The sequence below is a fragment of the Myzus persicae genome, unplaced genomic scaffold (assembly GCF_001856785.1).
Source record: "Myzus persicae strain clone G006 unplaced genomic scaffold, MPER_G0061.0, whole genome shotgun sequence".
NCBI classification, from domain to species: domain Eukaryota; kingdom Metazoa; phylum Arthropoda; class Insecta; order Hemiptera; family Aphididae; genus Myzus; species Myzus persicae.
Window position 1 is genome coordinate 107,745 of NW_019100880.1, and position 20,463 is coordinate 128,207.

The window sequence follows — 20,463 nt, forward strand, 5'->3', positions numbered from 1 at the left end:
TGCGAAAACGATAGTGATGAAACATTAAGCAGGCAGACAGTCCTAAGTCTGTATGCATATTTGACGAAAAACGAAGCTTTTTTAATTTTGTTTTACATATTTCAATTAATTTAATTTGAAATTTTGGCCGCAGATCGCATGTAACCCAAAAAAACTCGGGCCACAATTTTTATAAGACATTTTTATCGCGGAACGCATCTAGTTGCGCCCCCCAATTGTGCGTGTATGTATCGATTCATGTTCCTCGATGTTCAGAATGGAACTGTATTTTTTACCTTCTTACCTATCGTCGCCCTCAGCCTTTTTTACTATTGTTTTGGTTTGTATCATTTATTTAAACCATTTACGCACCGCCAGCACTCTTTCATACCATCGTTGCCACTCTACCACTGTCAATTGCAACTGCCACGTACAACACCACCACTCTGCAGTACCACTGACAACCTGGTTTTTAAATTGGGTACAAAAATAATTTGATCCATTAACAATTTCTCTAGTTTTGTCAAAATATAAAAAAAAACCCATACAGAAATATCGAAGGAAAAGCCGTAGAAAGACCGTATATACATTGGAATTCAAATATCTTATTAAATTAAGCATAAATTAAACAAATTCGAAATTAAACAAGCAATACGTGACTGAATATAGCTGTGATATCAGAATGTCGATATCGATGTCACAGATATCGATGTCGAAGCAGATTAAAATATTACCATTATCTTACCATTACAAGACTGCGAGGTTAGCCATTCAACTAAAAAAACTCATAACATGTGTATGGTTATGCGTTTTATTGGGTACGAATTTTTTTTTATCAATTTTACTATTGATTTCCCGTGAAATAAATAGGACGCTGTCGTGCATTATCGAAATTTCGATTGTAAACTATACAGCTATATGTATATTAAAAATAATATACAAAGTAATATATATATATATATATATACCTTCCCCGTTTAATATTTATAACATTCTAATAAGTGGCTTTATATTTTGTTCCGTTCTATATGTCCATGAAACTGCCTATATACCTACAAATAAATAATAGTATAAAAAATCATCGACAATAACCAATGTTAACCGATGTTAATTTTTTCCACGATTCGTTACAAACCGTTGTAGTGTGGTCGTACAGAAATAAATGTCATCATTATATTATGATATTATTACTAACAAAATATAGACATGCGCCTATAAATATGTGTACACGGAGTGCGATTGCACTTTTATTATATTTCGGAACACCATGGACCAGACACATGTTTAATAACAGTTCATCTGATACCTTTTTGACTGTTGCACGATTTATTGTTTCAATCAAATGTCATCAAATATTTTTTCCTGTGACTAATTAATTACCCATTATAATCCTTTGTTCCCGCTACAGGTCGGACATGCACCAGTAGCGGTCTGTTGTTCTTCCTCGGGAATTATAAAATAATACGTCGTCACCGGTCCTCTATTATATTTTGTCTGCCGCAGTATTATTGACACGTTTCATATTATTGTCTGTGCGTCACCACATTATTGTTTGAAATTTTAAGTGTCGATAATCATATTATCTTGTGTGTTATTTTGTTTAAATCCCTTTCCTGTCTGTAATACAATAACCTGTCATATTATTATTGGGTACACTATATATGCAGTGAGGCGCGTGACCTGGAGGTCGTGAAACCATAGTGGGAGTCGAAAACATTAAGATTAATTATATTTTGTGCTGGAAGATAGAGCAAAATGATGTGGGTCACGCGTAGATTCTGATACTAAGTATGAAGTTTATATTATGATGTGGTAAAAATTGGTTGCATACCGCAACAGGTGTAAGGGCTAGGCTTTTAACCTGCAGTTATTAGATATAAATTACAGTGACTCGGGTAGACCGATGTATGATATACTATTAAGTACGTCAGGGGTGACATCTATGATTTTTTTCCGGATTTTCACCACGATGTAGACAAGACCACGTGGTCACTTTTATAAATCAAAATGACAAATGCCAAGACAAAAACTATTATTATTATTATTCAAGTCATTGATCCAAAAAACTAAGCAGTTAGTTAATCACGACTTACTAGTATATTAAGTTTATGAATAAATAAAAGTATGCATAGGTAGGTGTGACGAGTATTATTTTGTGTAAAACGATTTTTGCTTTTGTGGTCGGTAGGCAACACAAATGTCGTTTGTTTCTCATTTGAAACTTAAATTGCCTATAAGAACGCCTTGGAGATCGTGTTCGATCAGGTACTATTATTAAAGTTATACTACACAGGCTGGCTCGATGCTTGCAGTATAATTGCTATGATTAAACATATTATTTTGCACCCAGGTACTTCATTGCAGTAAGTAATAATTATATAAATAATAATAATTATATTACAAATCGCAGGCCATTTGTATTCGTTGAGTCTGGTAGGACATTTAGAAATTGCAAGTACCGTGAAACATGTTGTACAAAATTGAAAACGCCATAACGTTCCGTACCTGCGGTATATGCTGGATTAGTGTATCCACATCGAGAGGCACTGATGACTTTTGAAAATCCTATGACATAGTTGTATTTAATGTTTAAGCACCCACCTACAAGTATTGATAATGTAATTACTTCAAATAAAAATTGCCTGAAAATGTAATTCATTAAACTTCGCCACCCGCTTGAAAACTGCGAAGTAATACAAACAACAGTTCGCGACATCTACCGTCAGCTACCCAAGTATTTGAATTTAACTCATTTAAAAAATCAAAATTCAAATTAGCTGTTTTGAGTGAACAACATTCAATAAACGCCACAACTGTGTAAAAAGTGGTGTGGTTTCTATGATAGCACGATAATGAATTTGGAAACGTCTTATTTCATAAAAAAAGTGTTATATTAATTATAAAAAATCAAAACAATTATATAGGTCCGCGTCGTATTGATGATTAAAATATTATTGGAATATTAATAATTTATCTTATGACTTATTGCCTGGTGAGTTGTGTGGATATAATATAATATTAATATTACTCGAACACAAATGCCAAATACTATTTAGTAAGTATATATGTAACAGTCGTGTATTCTTGGGGATAATTTATTTCCGAGCAGACATAAACGACTCAATTGTTCAGCTATTTATTTCAACGTTACAAGTTAATATAATATACTTGATACTATGACTCAGTGTAATTATTATTATTTGGTAGAAAAAGATCAGTTTTTTTTTTAAGCTTCAGTTGTGTATTAAAATAATATTATGTTTCAAAAAAAATTTGTAAATGTTATTCATGAGTAGTGAAAAGGGTAGATTGTTTTACACAGGGGTTTTTACTTTTACACGCGCATTTGTCATACTGCATACTTATAACTCATATTATAATACAATAATATGTAAACGACTTCATGTCAAAAGACCGTAGATAAAACTACTTTTACATAATCGTAATACGTAAAGCGTAAAAAAAACTCCGTTTAGACGGCATTTTCGGGGTCAAGACCGAGTGTTGCTGGTCCACGCTCCCTGATTACACAATAATAATTATAACATTCATTATAATATATTATTAAATTATATAATACTTTACCGTCGACTGTTTTGAAAATTGCAGTGATACGTGCGGCATTATAATGTCGTACCACAAAGCAAGATTATACACGTGCACCATAGCTTGTAAATAATTTAATTTTAAATATTTTTAATTATTATTTTTATCCATTATTCTATTTCACGAGTCACTCTACTACGTTTTGGCGTTATATGCAAAAATAATATGAGCTATACCATTGACACGAATTTGGCGGCCGACCAGGTGCCCGGCGGATTCCTTTCCGATACTTCCGACTTCCTGTGCGCGCTGTTTGACAGGCCCAAAAAGGTAAATATTAAAGATAACGCACATATCATTAACCCGAAGGTGGGCCAGTTAATGATGACGATTAATAAGAATTAATATTAAAGTTGAGTCAATATAATATTGTTATTAGTTGGTGTATAGTTATAAAGTTATAAACTATAATATAGGCAGGTATGGTACAAAACAATACATTTCACTTTAAGATTAAAGTTAATATGGAAAAAAAATATTGCATTAACTTAGATTAAAAACTTATCCTATACTTTTTGAATTAGCACGTTGATCACATAAATAATTTTTTTTTCAATCCATACATGATATTATTTTATCAAGAAACATAATATTACGTCGGCCTAAATTGGAGAGGTCGTATCTCCATTTCTTTGGGTTTTGAAATTATTTGTGATTAAATTTAAGAAAAAAACCGCATTGAATTATATAGGCGTGACTGAAATTTTATAATTTTACTCTCCATGAAATTGATAGTTAGAAATCGTCATATTTTAAATGTATATCGTCGATTTTTAAAACGTAGAAAAAGTCGTATCTCCATATAATTATTGAGTATTAAATGATTTAGATACGACCTATGTATGAACTAAGGAACTAAGCCGACAAAATGGTTGAAACGCTTTTTCTTTTCCCACAAAATGTACCATTTTGGACTTCCGGCCTTTGTAATTTAGGCCGATGATAACAGAAGTTATGGTATTATTATATTATAATATTTGATTATTACTATTTTAAACGGTAAATACAATAATTAATATACGTTTATGAAACCATTAATTTTATCCACTACCAGGTTTAATCACTATAATTTTCTGTGAATAATTGTATTCTTTGCGACCAATTTACTGAATACCATTCCATCGTATTTACTCAAATAAAATTTAGACTATAATTGTGGATATATGACAGGACGCAAAATCGGGTTTAGTCGCTTTCAGTTATAATAAAACGATAATATTATTACACATGCGATTTATACACTTTTATTGACGTTATCGATCGCACAATATTATTTTTATTCTCTTCCGCCTTCCATCCCTTCCACCGGCATAGACTTTCACCTGGTACAATAGTTGTTGTCACCAACATCAATAATTATTACTATATTATTATATTGTCAACAAACTTGACTGATTATTAATTTTTTTTTTGGTTTTACGTAATCTACCGATCTGTATTCGAAGCGCCGCGGCCGATCTATAGGTGTAACAATAGTGCACCTAACAATATATTATTATTATTTTTATTATGTACGTAACGCGATTAGGAAACTTTCGAGAAATTTCGTACCGTTTACGTTGTATAATATTATACATTATAATATAATATTATTTTATTATTTAACGTGTACTTGCCTGCATAATTATAAACTATGTATAATATGGGTAGACTGTATAGTAGCTCAATCAATGATATTATGGAAACTATTGATAATTACGAGTTAAAAACTCAAAAACATGATAGGTGGGAAATAGACAAAGCTTATAATTAGAGCAAGGATTTTAATGACCTAGAAAATACACAAAAATGCACTAAAAAAATGCAAAAATGACCTAAAATCTCTAAAGAATGTACTCAGATGAGCGAAAAAAATTTGTTTTAAAAATAAATATTATTATTAATCAATAATTACTAATTATGAACATAATAGACTTGTGAATGTAACCGCGTTCTGATATAATTATTCTAAAAAATCAATAAAAGCATAAAGTAAAATAATTTAATGAAAAATACATCATATTTTATTTTCACCTGTACACATAATATTATTGCATTGTACAATTAGACGATTCTTAAGATTTTCAGACAGGAAGCTGTGACAGCGGTCAGATAAAATGTTTGTATATGAAGAAAAATTTCGTTCGACGTCCATAGAAGTAACAGTGACATATTTGAAATGAACCATATATCATTTAAAGTTAGGTCTTCCGGAATACCATCTCTACTTGTTGTATTTTCACCGTCTAGAATAGCAGATATAGTTTTTAAAACTTTGAACCCATTATTTTTCAGTTTGTTTGATATTGTTTCTCCGTTTACATTAGGAGCAAGGGACAATGTAGTCTCAATTTGTTTTATTTTATTAATAGATTTTCATAATACGATTCCAGAAGCCTCCGGGTTTTTTATTTCTGAAAGAATGAAACTAAAATTAGATTTTATACATAAATTAGATTAGCTTCTAAACTTGATTTAGATATAAGTTCTTTTGCTTATTTTACAGTAGTCGAATCATCAAGCAAAACTTTTTTTACATAAGAAAAATTCTCACAATAGTCATTTACAGCATTTAGCCAGGTTCCCCATCGCGTGATTACGGGTTCGGGTGGCAATAGAATTCCTGGAGCAAGAGTTTTAAACGTTTGTGTACTATATTTTGTTTTTAAAAATATTTTATCTACCCAACATATAAGTTTATTGACATCTTGAAAATTTGATCTTATTTCTTCCGCAACTCTATGAATTGTATGCACCACATAACATGCACCATTTTTGAATACAGAGGGCAAATAGCTCTGCCTGCTTTCACCATAAATGGGGCAGTATCAGATACAAAAATGAGGACATTATCGTGTTTTATTCCTTCAGGGCATAATGCAAACATGGATTTATCGAACGCTTTTGCAATGGTTGAATGATTTGTTTTTTCCAAGACATCAGAATGTAAAAAAATATTTTTTCTGAATTTTCTGCTTCCAGGGTACCAATAACGATATTTACCATAAAACGGCCTTCAACATCTATCGTTTCATCTACACTATACCAAATTTTTTTATCGCCTACATAGTGTCTAATAGTTCGTATTGTATTTAAAATTTAAATAGCATTTTTTACCATAATTTTTAGACTCGTCTGGGATTTCAAATTTTATATTTTTTTCTAAAAAATTTCTAAAATATGTGTTATTTAATTTAGCAAGTGAAATATTAGCTGCTATTAATGTTTCACAAAGCTCTAATTTAAATAACGATTGATCGCTATTATTTGTTAAATTAAATAATGGTACTTACTTGATTATTTTGTTTCATTTCATTCAGTTCTCGTTGAAGTCCAAGAGCATGCTTATCTTGACCGATGTGTTATTAAATTGTAAATTTCTTTTCGGAGACTACTGCACATTACAAACTTTACAAAAAGAAAAAATATCAGCACCAAACTCACTCACAAAACTACGTAAACGGTTTCCTACTGTTGTTTAATTTTTGGCATTTTATACAATTAAGATCGGTAGAACCACACAGGTAAGTGTCGAATTCACTACTAAAGCTACTATCGTATACTTAAATAGTTATGGGTTCGTTCGATATTTAGTCTTATCGGATAAATTGACAATTAATTATGTAACTTTTTCAATATCAATGGACTGGAGTAGGTAATTGCCTAAAGGTACTAATTGGGATTTCCTTAACAACACATATTAAAAAAGCTTAAAATAAACAAAAATTACTTTAAATACACAAGATGAACGTAATATTTCTAATATTACGTAAAAATGACATTAAAAATCGCAAAAAAATGCAAAATAAAAATTACATATTTTAAAATGTTATATTACGAAACCAATTTAGTTTTTGTACAGAATTGTATAACACTTAGAGAAAAAAAATACAAAAGTCACCAAAATCCTGGCTCTATTTATAATATATTATAAAGGTTAGGTTAGGTATTATTATATTATAAACTTCCTTATAAAAAAAAAAAAAAATAAAAAATGAATATTTTGCAGTTTGAAACCAAGTATAAGACAAAACAGAATTGTTTTTTGTAGTTTTATTCAAATATTAATTAATAATATTGAGTATTATATTGAAATTATAACATTTGATAGGAAACACGAAATTAATTGGTCAATAGGAGGCGCCGGTGATGAACAGTAGAAATAAATATTTAAATAGTAAAAATATTTTTTATGTATAGTGATTTATATCAACTTATAAAACACTATATAATCTCATCGCTGATATCAACTTAATATAAAACACTATATTATAATCTCATCGCTGTGAGGTTTTGTGCTTTTAAAAAATAAAACATCTTTATTACTTTAGGTACATCATAATACCTATCGTAATAAAATACTTCCTCATAATACTACACAAATATACTGGTGGTTGTCTTATATTGTCTGGGACTGTAGGTGATCATGGGACAACTGCGATCTGGACAGGAGTTCGACTTTTCCGGTTCCACCGAACCTTGTGTCGTGATGAGCCTAACCAGAGGGTCACTACGACCGGGCACAGCGACGGATGAAGGAGCTATCGAATGCTACGTGGCCGCCATCAGCGAATACCTCCAAAACTCGCTAGTAGTTCCCAAATCCAGGTAACTTTTACGACTTTATGTCCACATTATACGAAACGAAGGCAACAAAAAATATAGCCCATAAGTCCATGATATAATAAGGGGTGCATGTACGAGCTCGTAAGCTCCTCCGCAAATAACTATTTTTAGTGCAAGCTCTGCCAGGAAAAAACACATGTAAGATTGAGTTCATTTAAACTCCATTAGTGAAGCAAATCAAGTAAAATTTTAAAATTCATATAATAATATATTATTATTAAAAAAAAAAACCATAATTGTAATAATCATAAAATATGTAGGTACCTATAATAGGCATGTTATGTCTAAATATTTTGAACTGTAAACTAAAACGATGTGATAAAATTGTAGATATTCTTACTTCTCGTCAAATATAAATCCATTATTGTAATTGTTTATAGCGTTCTTTCACACTTTCATTTTTTCAATTTTTAATTTTTGAGCTAATGAGTGAATATGGTTGATATATTACAATATTAAGTTTTGTATAAGCTAACCTTAATATTGGTGAAGTTTTCCTATACATATTACAGGTAATAAAATAAAACTACGATTCATTATTATCACATTGCAATTTCTTGTATACAAAAACATTTTTGAGTGATCAACATGAGTGTCAACAGACAGTTTTTTTTTTTATTAAAATATAAAACGATTTATACAGTTTTTCATTTAAACAATTATAGATTACAGTATTGAGGCAAAATTATTGCCATACATTAGGGATACTTCCAAACGTTCATTCAAGCAAATTTGCAATTCCACTACTCCTTTAGTTACTTTTGAGCCATAATTATTAATTGTGGCTTTTTGATATTTGAAATAATGTTTTCAATATGATTTATTTTAATTATACAAGTGTTAAGTTTTGTAAACAAATGAGTATAGAGGATTTTAACCTAGGTTAGGTTATGTCGAAAGCAGATCCCGCGGCGTCGTCGGTTATAACGAAAAAAAAAGGTTATGTTAGAAATAAAATCTTGAGGAATTTAAGTCTGGACATTTTTAATTTTCAATTCGTTGTAATAATTTATTACTTTGTGACACGTTAGTTACTACCACACACATAACACCTGGTAGAGTACAAGTAGAGACCTAAGTTTTAAATTGATAAATAGGTCGTCTGTTCGAGAGTTAGGCAGGCCCCCAGATTTGGGTACAACGTGACAAGACCACGACCATTATTTTACAATAATACTTTATCAAACGCTCGTTCAATGTCAAGAAACTAGAGAAAAAGTCGTTAGTCGAACGTGTATTGTTTGTTTTCTAACACCGCAAAAGCTATTTTATCAATTAATCGAGGGGGGGGGAGCATTCTCCCGGGCTAATATTAAGCTTACTTGAAGTCATACATACTCTCCGGGGTCACCGGTATGTTTACCTGGGAATTTTTTATTTTATTGATTAGGAATAAAGGCTTCGGCAAATAAAGTCACTATTCATTAGCCCATACAAAGTCTTACATGGATTTTATGTTATACATATTGTTATTTGTTTCATAAAATAGATTTTTATTATTTACTAACATTCATTAATATAATCGGCTTTATTAAAGTTTGTTTGTACATTTATATTGTTACAAAAATTAAGTAAAAATTTTTAACTTTATTAATATCTACAATATAATTTATTATAGCTCACAGCTAAAGAAATTAATTCATATTTTTTCTTTCTGTCATTGATTATAATTTATGGCAAATAACATACTATAACCAACCTAACCCATTACATTATGCCTAAGTACTTGATCGTCAATGATGCGATTTAATTATAATTTACAAACTAAGTTATCGCGGACTAAGACTCAGCAGAGTTTACTTTATCCTTCAGGACCCAATTGGAAATTAAGCGGTACCACGCCTGTACTGAAGTAGTCCTCAGAGAGTATACGGTTACCAATTAATTGGTGGATTTGGCGAATCGTGGAATGATTGTATTATAATCCGAGCGGCAGTGTTTAGGCTTGAACAGCTTGTATTCAGTTATAATAGATAATATTGTAGGCTGGATCGCTCGAGAAAATTATTTTCAAACCGTTTACCAATGAGGTTGGGCCCGCAGACTAATATGATAAGGTCCGTACTATGAAGTAGCCAAGTTTTTGTACGCTACTTGTGCAAATCAGTCATATTTTATTGCTTTAGACTCGGCTCTTTATAGTTAATAAATAATAAAAATCGGTTCTACAGTAAATAGACGCAGGAAAAAAATTGGACATTTTCAAAAACTGTTCTTAAACCGATAAATTTGAAAACCTTTTTTGAAACTGAAACCATAACCAAACAATTTAAAAACAACCGATCTTAAAACCAAAACCAGAGAATGTAGAAACCCGTTCTCAAGAACTGAAACCGTTATTGGAAACGGTTTCGATCCCTGCTGGCCAGACTACAAAATATATTTGCGCAGGATTATTGCCACCACTAAATTAGCGGATGACACCTGTAAAGACTCTAATTTATAAACGATCCACGGGCGGTACCTATGATAATATTGCGTTTCACAAAACAAGTGGGCTTCGAAATGTATCTCTTTGAAGTAATATCAAATCACCGAGAAATCTACCTATTAAATAAATATTTAACAAGTGTATGATGGTAAATAGTGTATATATACATTTAATCATGAAAATATCGATTAGTGTAACGTCATAAAATATTATCGTTACACCACCACTTTGTAGCGACTATTGAATAATATAATGTCATTACGTAAACGATATAGATATACATTTGCAGTATACGTTTTTTCTTCTTTCGACTTATCGCTGTTTGCACTCGTAATAACTATCACTGAATAGTCCAATATGATGCGTCGGTGTTAATCTATGCGTATTATTAATTTGTGTAGGTACTTGTCAACACTCCGGTCTGCAGTTTTACATACAACAGAAATATTATACACACTATATTATTACCTAGTTTGATAGACACTAATATACTATACGCACTATATTACAGTTCACACCAGCCTTGTTTGTATTCTGCGTTCTAGTACCAAAAATGAAGTTTACTAAATACTACGGTCGTCGGTGGCGAGACGATAATGTCTACTACTGTGATAGGTGTGTAGGTATACTTGAAGGAGGGATTGGTCAAACAATGTCCGAGCACATATAACAATATTATAAAATATCGGTAGACACGCATAAACATTGTCAAATTATAGCGGTTCTCAATATTGTACGGGTGGATTATCGGCGTGCATACGCATTGGCTCACTGAGCTTACCTTTTAGACGATGAATTCCATATTTGCCACCATCACCACCACCACTCCACAATATACTCGAATGTACATTATTACTCGTTACAAAGTTATGATGTACCTACACAAAATGTAGCTGAAAGAGGTCGATCAGTGGCTGGACTTTAAACGTAGACTGCGAGCAATATTAAAATTGGGCCTTTCCACAACCACTGTACCTACGGATTTGAAACCGAGAACCTTATCTATACCAGCTCGTGTGTATTTGATATAAAGTTTTGGTGCAATTGTTCGTTTACATTCACTAAAACAGGTTTGAGGTTACAGAAAATATCGAAGTTATTCATAGTGATGTCGAGTTTTCATACTTATAGCTGCTGCAGAGCAATCACGAAACCATAACAAAACAACTTGTGTATAGCTTATACGTGTTTCTATTGTGTGTATTATAATATTATGTAAATCGCAAGAACTGTTGTAAATGCTACTTGTTGTTGATATTATTATTATTATTATAATAATTCTCAAATAAAAGTTTCATAGGCTAAAAGATATAAGAAACGATCTGATAACACTAATGCTATATTATTTTTATGTTTTCGTGTGCGTAGAATTATGATTTTTTACTACGAACACGACATGGCGCTGATTGGCAACAACGGAAGAACTTTGAAACGTATTTGGTCCGAAATTGGCACGTTTCCTTCGGATTGAAATGCAGACGACCATGGGCATGGAATACAGTTTAATATTAATAATAATAATATATAATATAAAAACCAATATAAATTATCAACACCAATATATTGTACCGAGTTTTTCATATTTTATTCGATCTATTTGGTACAAAATTACAGACCTATAGACATAATAATAATAATAATAATAATAATCATAATAATAATAATAATAATAATAATAATATTTATGTAAATATATTTTTATAAACACATACACATACCGTATGCTGTATGTCCATATAATATATAAATATATACTCGATGTGCATTTAACTTTGAATACAACACTGATAAATAAAATTGTTCTTAAATTCAAATTATTAATTAAGCACCGCTCGTTAGATCCTTTTGAAACAAACAAAGTGGTACACACTAAACAGCCGTAGTGTATTGTTATATATAATAATATATAATCAAAACGTGTGTTATCAACAGATGCAAAAGATGATATTGTAATAATATGACAATAACTAAGGCTCGCGAAAGATATTCTCCGTAGTTTAAATATATATATATACATACATATATTCTACATATATGGCAATATATGTATAATACGTATCTATCATATTATTTTTACACGTAATATAGGAAGAGACGTATATTATTTACACGTTTAGTATTTATTATTAATTATATATCATGTATATATTTTTTTTTCATAAAAAAAAGTAAATAGGAATTTGGACAAAAATCGGGGACCCTGAATTACCAAGCTTATATAAAATAGACAGTCAATAGACAAACGTGGATTTTAGAAAAAAAGAATATTAAATAAACTTAAAAAGGGTGATGGGGGGCCTGGGCAGGGAGGGTAGTAAAATTTGTACAAATATTTGGCGAAAAATTGACTAGTCTTTTAAATTATAAAATGAATACATACTAATAATTATTATATTCAACAAATGTATACATAATATATAAATAATACTATATAATATACACATTTGAAAATACAATGAAAGGTAACATTACATTTGCAAGTATACCTAAATAGTAAATAATAAATAAATTACTACCTATCGGAAGAGAAATGCAAGTGAATTGACAAATGGAATCTGAAAATATAGTAAATATTTCTGAATCTGTAAGAATAGAAAGGAAAATGTATGAACCCAACTGAAAAAAGTAACGTGTACACTTGTGGTAGACGAAAGAAAATCGCAGCCTCAATCGAAAGTCTTCAGAGACTTAGCTGTGTCGTATAATACAGGCAATAAACGAAGGTATTAAAATGTGTAAAAATTTTAACTATGATAAAAAAGTCATATTATGCATTTCTATTTTGTCTTGGCAAAAATTATAATCATCGAATTATTTTACCGTTGATTCATATGGAACATATTTTAAAGCTGGATAAAATCTCATTTTTTAAATTACGATTTTAATATTATTATTTTTTGGTTTCATATTTTTTTAACTACCAATAGTACACCAAACTATGAATTCAAATAAGATTTAAATATACTTGGAAATGGTAAAATTTAAAGGAAAGTCATATATATTTTTTTTTATAAAAACTTGAATTAAAAGTTTAAAAAAAAATATTATATGTAGGTATATAAAAAAAGATCAAAACCAAAATGTCCATGCTTACAGTATGATCAGAAAATCAAACTTTACTTTGTCACACGATATTTTAGTCAGGTTAGGTTCATTTTCAGGGATATACATATCTTGTTTGTTTTATTTAAAATTATATGTCCGAAAGATATAAGATTAATAATATAACTATTAATTATTATGACAATAGTTAGTTGTATATATTCTTATGTGTAACATCATTTCTTTTTATTAAACAGCTATAACATCAATAAATATTAAAATAATGACTAAACAAGAAAGATAATTATTTGAAAAATCAAATGAAGAATAACTACAAAAACGGTATTCAATAATAAAAAAAGAAAAAAAAAACAAACAAACGAGCAAAATTCTCTCTCCGAACAACACAAACTAACATTAATTAATAATTAATAATACGTACCTAAATGTATAACAACAAAATTACATCAAAATATTATTAATAATAAAGTGTTTTTTTTTTTTTTTATCCGTGTTTTATATATTATCATGTATATATAACTATATGTAAATGAGATTAAAGGAATTTGCAGTTAATTATTTTTTTTTCGTTTTTTGTTTATTATTATCATTAATCATTATCTTTTTTTAAACTTGTTTTTAATTTTTTACATAGACAGAAAAAAAAGCGTTTTGGATAGATTCCTTACACGCACACGCACACGCACACGCACACGCACACGCACACGCACACGCACACGCACACGCACACGCACACGCACACGCACACGCATACGCACACGCAAACGCACACGCACACGTATACACACGCACACACACAAATACACGAACACACCATGTAATTCTTGGGGGGAGGGACAAGGGGCGTTGTTGTGGTTTTTTATTTTTTTGCCAAGCGACGGGGACGAGGTGAGTCGCTCGTTGTTTTGCTCATTGTTTGGTCCTCCACCAGGAGTTGACTTTTTCGCCCAGCTTGCGACACCAGCCGACTAGTTTGCGTCACATCGCGGCCACCGAGTCTTCATCGCCTTCCTCAAGCGTCACGTGGAACCTGATGTTTGGGTCCTGGTCACTGGCCGAAGGCTTAGAGTCGTCGTCGTCACCGCTGTCACGGTCTTCAGACTCGTCGTTGGGCGGGCTGGGTGGAATCATACCTGTTGAGCGCAAAACGAAACCGAGGCTTAGTATACTCTGTACATAAACCACTGTACGTAGGTACGTTGACAATTATCGTCACGACAACCATCACCGATACAACTACGATGTGTAATGTCAAAGAGCACATCATAGTCCTTCATATCCGCTTTTATAACGAAACCGTAACATTATATTATATACTCACTCTGGTACCAGTCTCGGTTTTCTTCGAGGGTATCAAGTATTTCCTGGGCGTCGGGATGCACCAAGTCAGCCCACGTCTCCCACAGAGGGTGCACGATGTAATCGATGAATCCGACCTGCGCACAGAAAATACAATGGTAATGGTGGAGTTATGATAATTTTGATAAAGGTTGGTGGTATTGTTATAGAGTTCCCTCGAAGTTCGGTGGTAATCATTACCTGTGATTTTTCGATCGTAGCACTGTGCCTGTCGCACATTGGACTAATGTCCAAGTTTTGTTCTCGCTCTTTGTCGCCCTGCTGGAAGAATTCCTCCATCAACAGGTCGACCCATCGTTTGTATAGTTCCAACGGTTTGGTAGGGTTACTCAAGTCAGCGCAATGTACCAAGTTTTGCAAGACCTGTTTAGATAAACGTACATATAATATATTTTGATGTTTCATGTGTTCAATGTTAGTGTAATTTCAGTGGTCTAATTTACTTGTATTCTGTCGGTGTAGTTGTCTAGCAGCAATACCCCGGAACCGGCCACTTTTTTTGTTTCCACCATGGTCTTGAGGTCAGCTAACAGGCTCATATGTTTGGACATGTCAGTGGAAAGTACCTATATGTAAGTAATATAAAACACGAAAAATAAAGTTAATAATAATAGCAGTATTAAATGCGTACTATAAAATAATAACATCGAAAAATTGTCTTACCATGTCGATAACCATTTTTCTCAGAGTTTGTCTTTGTTTTTTGTTGATGTTCTGGAATATGTCACACCCGTCGTTCTGTAAAAGTTTGAAAGCCACAGCTAAATGATGGTTTTCGAGCACGGACTCGTCGTTGTACATCAGAGCCAATTCAGAACCTGTGAAAAAAAAATGAGGACGAAAAACGTCAAAAAAAATACGAGGCAACCAAAATGTCATCGCAAAGCATTATATATTAATATGGTATAATATTATATAGCTGAAGTGTTATTTACTCGAGTTGATAAGAAACTGATTGGTCAGTCCGGGATGGTCAACGTCGTGTATGGCAGCTGCGAAAAGGGCAGCGGTGATTTCCAGCGGAGTAAAAACGCTCTGAAAAATGATACGCGGATTATATAGTATAATATTATTGTTCCGATTATGATATAATGTAATATGGTTATAGGTGTAGTGGTACGAGGGTTTTGTCCACTCACCTCCAAAGCCGGCGAGTTTAGCAGAACGTTGGTGGACTGGACGACGTCAGCCGCGTGTGTGCTATTGTGGAAAGGATTGTCTTTGGCGTAATGATCCTCTAGGGTCATCATGAACGCAACAAACGTTTTTGCAGGAATCATGAACGTTTTCAATAGCTCTCGGTTCTGAAAACAAGGAAAGTAAAATATAGCGATCATAAGCGATTACTATTTGGTTAACAGCGTGGCAAACGAGCTTTGCGACTACAACTGTTGAGCAGCAATGAGCAGCATTATCCAGCTCTAGTTTACTTCTCGTCGCCTTTACTGTCGTTATTATTGATGTTGTTGTTGTTGTTACCTGGAACACAGTATACGCTATGGCTGTCAGGGGCCGGTTGTTGGTCAGATCGGCTATCCGGAATATATCGATACCCCATTTGTCTATTTCGGCCAAAGTCTGAAAGAGAAACCAAGAGGGGCCAATGTAATAACTATCAATACATTGTATACAGCAGCACTACTGCAACAATATTCGACGAGAATACATACACGAGAATATGCGCACAAGTATAATAGTAGACGTACACGGTACCTACATTATTAGTGGTAAGAGCTTACTAATTGTTTCGCCAAAACGGCCTTTCCGGTCGTGTTTCACGAGGGTTAACCGTGATATTGTCTCAATAGCTCGACAATAATAAAACGTAGAATCGGGTGTATAATAAACAATAATGATTTTAATAGTGTAGGGTGCATCATATTATTTTACTATTTAAAGATCATAAAATTATTTCGTGTTATTTTTAACACTGAACACAACACCAATACAGTGCCCCAAAACACACATTTATTTAACCACTTTAAAAATGTATCTGAGAAATTCGCATAAAACCATCTGAAAACTCATTAGGTTTTCCTCCTAACCTGAATTTTTCCCCGACGGACTCAATGAACATAATATTTTGGGCGTGTAAAACATTTAGGTATATGATAAACTGTTATAAACATTTGGTGAAATCGAAATAACATTTTCTGGATAAAATTATGAAAAATATTTAAGAATAATATTAGGGTAAGTTCCACCACCCCGTGACAAGTCTTTTAGAACCTGTACCTGTATTTACATCACTCACACTCAATTGCGCACATTCGGTCGAGTTCTGTATAACAACATATTACTATGAAATATTATCATTGTTTTAAAATGTATGATAATTTTGACTCACATTTCCCAATTCTTCTTCCTTGGGCGTGTCCACGCCGAATTTTGGCAATCGTTCGCCGGCGAAACTGTTTGTGTGTGACAAGGCCCTCTTTACCCCCGATATATGAGACATCGGCGTCACTTTGGACTTCACGTCTTTTTTCTTGGACTGCGAGCCAGACTGAGAACTGGTCGACGCACCAGAGGACGACGACGCCTTGTTAGAGTTCTGTCGAGCTTCGTCTTGTTGGTTATCGTCGGTGTGCAGTGATGGTATATCCAGCTCTTGTTGTTTGTCTGAAACGGACGTAACAAAGACATTTTTTTATTACCGTATTATACGAGGGTACACTTCTCGAATCTCATTAGGTTTTTTGTAGAAAAAATATCGATTTTTAAGAGAGAGAGACTACTGTTGGCTCGAGATATTATATAGGTACTTTTATTATTCATACAATTACTCACCAAGAAACGTAGAACAAATGTATTCAGATATTTGATTTCCAGATTTACTAGACTCGGAGAAGTGACTAAGCTCTTTGTTAAGCATCCTTTTGAACTGTAACATTATATACAAAATTAAATTGAATTAAACAGCTATACATTTTTAGTTGAATAAAACAGATCTGCAAATATAAATCACTTGGTGTTTGAGAAATTTCAAATGCTCAATGCCAGTTGTTAATAAATAATAAACTGTAATACAATATTATACACTGTAGTAAAATTATTAACATATAAATTATAATGATACGTTATAAGTTTCAATGAATTTCAAGTATGTACATTATTTTGAAAAATAACTAAAATGTAATGCACTTTACATAATATAATATGTTAAATATTATATAAAATAAAATAAAACGTTTCACATAGCTGTACATTATAATTAAAATTCAATAGTTTTATATAACTTTCAAACTGTTGATATTAAAAATGAAATATCTCTACATACTTTGTTCTAAAATTATTAATATTATTAAACAGTAGTTAATACTCATTGGCTCAATTTAATTTAATTTTACTGATCACAACTTAAACATAATATATATCATTTGTAATTAATTTATAAATGTTAAATTACAATAAATATATTACATTGTTAAATATTGTTACCATTAATTTGTTTATCTCGTTTTAGCTCGAATAAACCAAAAACAATACAATATAATGTAATATTAGGATATTAGATTAAAATAAATGATCTTTTTAATATAGTGTATATAATGCAATATTTATGGATGAATTTGTATTGAAGGAGTTGGTTATCAGTTTAGGCAAGATATTAAGGTCACCAAAATATTTCTTTTCATCACGTGCTGTATACTCAGCTTGCATTATAGTAAGCTCCAGTTGATCATTTACTATATTATGCTCTACATCTATACATACTTTATATAAAAAAGCACATCGTTTTTTTTCTGTGTCCTTCCAATTCTTTACTTTATTTTATTTTTTCTTTGTATTCAAATCACTGGATATGTATACGCCTATAGATTATATTATGTGCGCTACCGCCACGGAGTTATGGGAAATTCAATTTGTTTAAAGGGAAAAACCAAAATCGATTTCTCGGATATTTTCCACTTGAAAAATGTCTAGCTATCATCGCGCTATCTAACCGGGAGGTATCTGAAGAGTGTTTGAGTACAAATTGGCCGTATTTATGTCATGGAGGTTAGTACTCTGGAAAATAATAATAATAATATGAAAAAAAAAACAGAATTCTATTTCTTGGGTTTTTTCTTCGGGCAGTTTGTGCATTAATTTCGAGCACTAGTTCACATTTTAATGCAAGCCGTGGTTGTCGAAAACCGTTAGCCACTACGCACTTTTCCAAAACAATTTGCATAAACCAATTTTATAATTTATTTGTTATATTTTCATTTCAATATCCAGGTCGGTTGTTATATGGTTTAATTATCAAGCAACATTCAGTGGCACTATACTCAGCTCGCAAACAAAGATGTTATAAAAAAATATAATATAACTACTTACGAGGCAGAATTAAATATTTTGCACTATTAAACGATTAAGAGAAAAAATATCAGATTTACATGTATCGGAAAAAATATCCTCTCAAATTATAACTTAATATGACGTAAAGGTATATAATAATAATATATAGTGAGACGTGATTGGAATTGTGGTGCTATTATCCTTCCAAGGAAGAAGATCATTAAGAAACCGTTTTCGTTCGTTACGTCACGTTTGTATTCTACAAAGTGTTTTCGATAATCGAATACGCGACGTACAACGGTGGAATTTACACCAAGCTTTTATAAAATGATATATTATGTAGCCGCTGCAGTTTCCGGAAAATTGGTTTAAGCCTCTAACATCGCTTAACGGTAATGTATAATCTGGTATTGTAAGCTCCACGAAGAGAAAAAAATATAATATTCATGATACACATTGTACCTGGTAGATATTAAATTATATGGAAACTGGTTAAAAATATGACAATATGACACGTGATGAACACGAACAAAATACTCTATATAACCAGCATTAGGCCATGATCAAACATTTTTAAATGTATGAAAAATAAACTTTCTTAATATGATCTAAATAACAAAATGTGCACTAAAATATGTTTGACTAATGGATAATGACTCATAACAAAATATGGGATATACTATCAAAAATAGATTAAACAATATGACTTGACGAGTGACAGTCGCTGATTAATGCAATTACAATTATAATATAAAAGAAAAACAAAATTAATAATTCTGTATTTTTAAAATATGATTAATATTGGTACCTAAGCCAAAAATGTACGATGTTTTTCAAGATAATTTTTAATTCTCTAAAGTATTAACTAGAGGCAATTTACTACCTGAAACCACTGTGAAAGTTTAAGATTGAACTCATCATTGTAAAAACAACACATTATTATATCCGATCAAATATGTTAGCGCATATAGTCACTGAGAAAAAAAATTACATGTTGGTTGCCAGATATACGACATAATCAGATTGTGAGAGTACAACGCTAATTCTACTGTATTTATATATATATAAAAAAAAAAACATTTAGGACAATTTTCTAGACCATTTTTAAATGACGATATTGTGATCATTATAAATTT

General features: G+C 31.6%; 2 protein-coding genes across 6 annotated transcripts in view; one reads left to right on the plus strand and one right to left on the minus strand.

Annotated features, from left to right (window-relative positions):
* The first annotated feature begins 3,588 nt into the window (after nucleotides 1–3,588).
* On the plus strand, nucleotides 3,589–13,247 carry LOC111026567 (macrophage migration inhibitory factor-like). Its single transcript, XM_022304669.1, has 3 exons — nucleotides 3,589–3,855; nucleotides 7,985–8,172; nucleotides 11,990–13,247. The coding sequence occupies exons 1-3, from the start codon at nucleotides 3,751–3,753 to the stop codon at nucleotides 12,090–12,092; spliced, it is 396 nt and encodes a 131-aa protein (XP_022160361.1). The 5' UTR covers nucleotides 3,589–3,750; the 3' UTR covers nucleotides 12,093–13,247.
* The window catches only part of LOC111026565 (cAMP-specific 3',5'-cyclic phosphodiesterase), a 242,857-nt gene continuing 235,223 nt past the window's right edge, over nucleotides 12,830–20,463 (minus strand). For 4 of the 5 annotated variants that reach the window (XM_022304667.1, XM_022304668.1, XM_022304665.1 and 1 more), the window contains 10 exons: nucleotides 17,834–17,927; nucleotides 17,391–17,665; nucleotides 16,523–16,621; nucleotides 16,183–16,347; nucleotides 15,979–16,078; nucleotides 15,707–15,861; nucleotides 15,487–15,609; nucleotides 15,224–15,406; nucleotides 15,006–15,120; nucleotides 12,830–14,817 (listed from right to left, as the gene is read on the minus strand). In XM_022304667.1, coding sequence (XP_022160359.1) covers nucleotides 14,663–14,817; nucleotides 15,006–15,120; nucleotides 15,224–15,406; nucleotides 15,487–15,609; nucleotides 15,707–15,861; nucleotides 15,979–16,078; nucleotides 16,183–16,347; nucleotides 16,523–16,621; nucleotides 17,391–17,665; nucleotides 17,834–17,927 — 1,464 coding nt within the window. In that variant the 3' untranslated portion in view covers nucleotides 12,830–14,662. The remainder of the gene's footprint in view (nucleotides 14,818–15,005; nucleotides 15,121–15,223; nucleotides 15,407–15,486; nucleotides 15,610–15,706; nucleotides 15,862–15,978; nucleotides 16,079–16,182; nucleotides 16,348–16,522; nucleotides 16,622–17,390; nucleotides 17,666–17,833; nucleotides 17,928–20,463) is intronic. The other variant, XM_022304666.1, reaches the window with a different exon arrangement.

What these genes read in the sequence shown, in the direction of transcription:
- LOC111026567 (XM_022304669.1), top strand. Translation starts at nt 3,751, where the DNA reads ATGAGCTATACCATTGACACGAATTTGGCGGCCGACCAGGTGCCCGGC. An exon ending in TGTTTGACAGGCCCAAAAAG is followed by an intron (nt 3,856 to 7,984) that starts GTAAATATTAAA and finishes CTGGGACTGTAG; the next exon opens with GTGATCATGGGACAACTGCG. An exon ending in CTAGTAGTTCCCAAATCCAG is followed by an intron (nt 8,173 to 11,989) that starts GTAACTTTTACG and finishes TCGTGTGCGTAG; the next exon opens with AATTATGATTTTTTACTACG.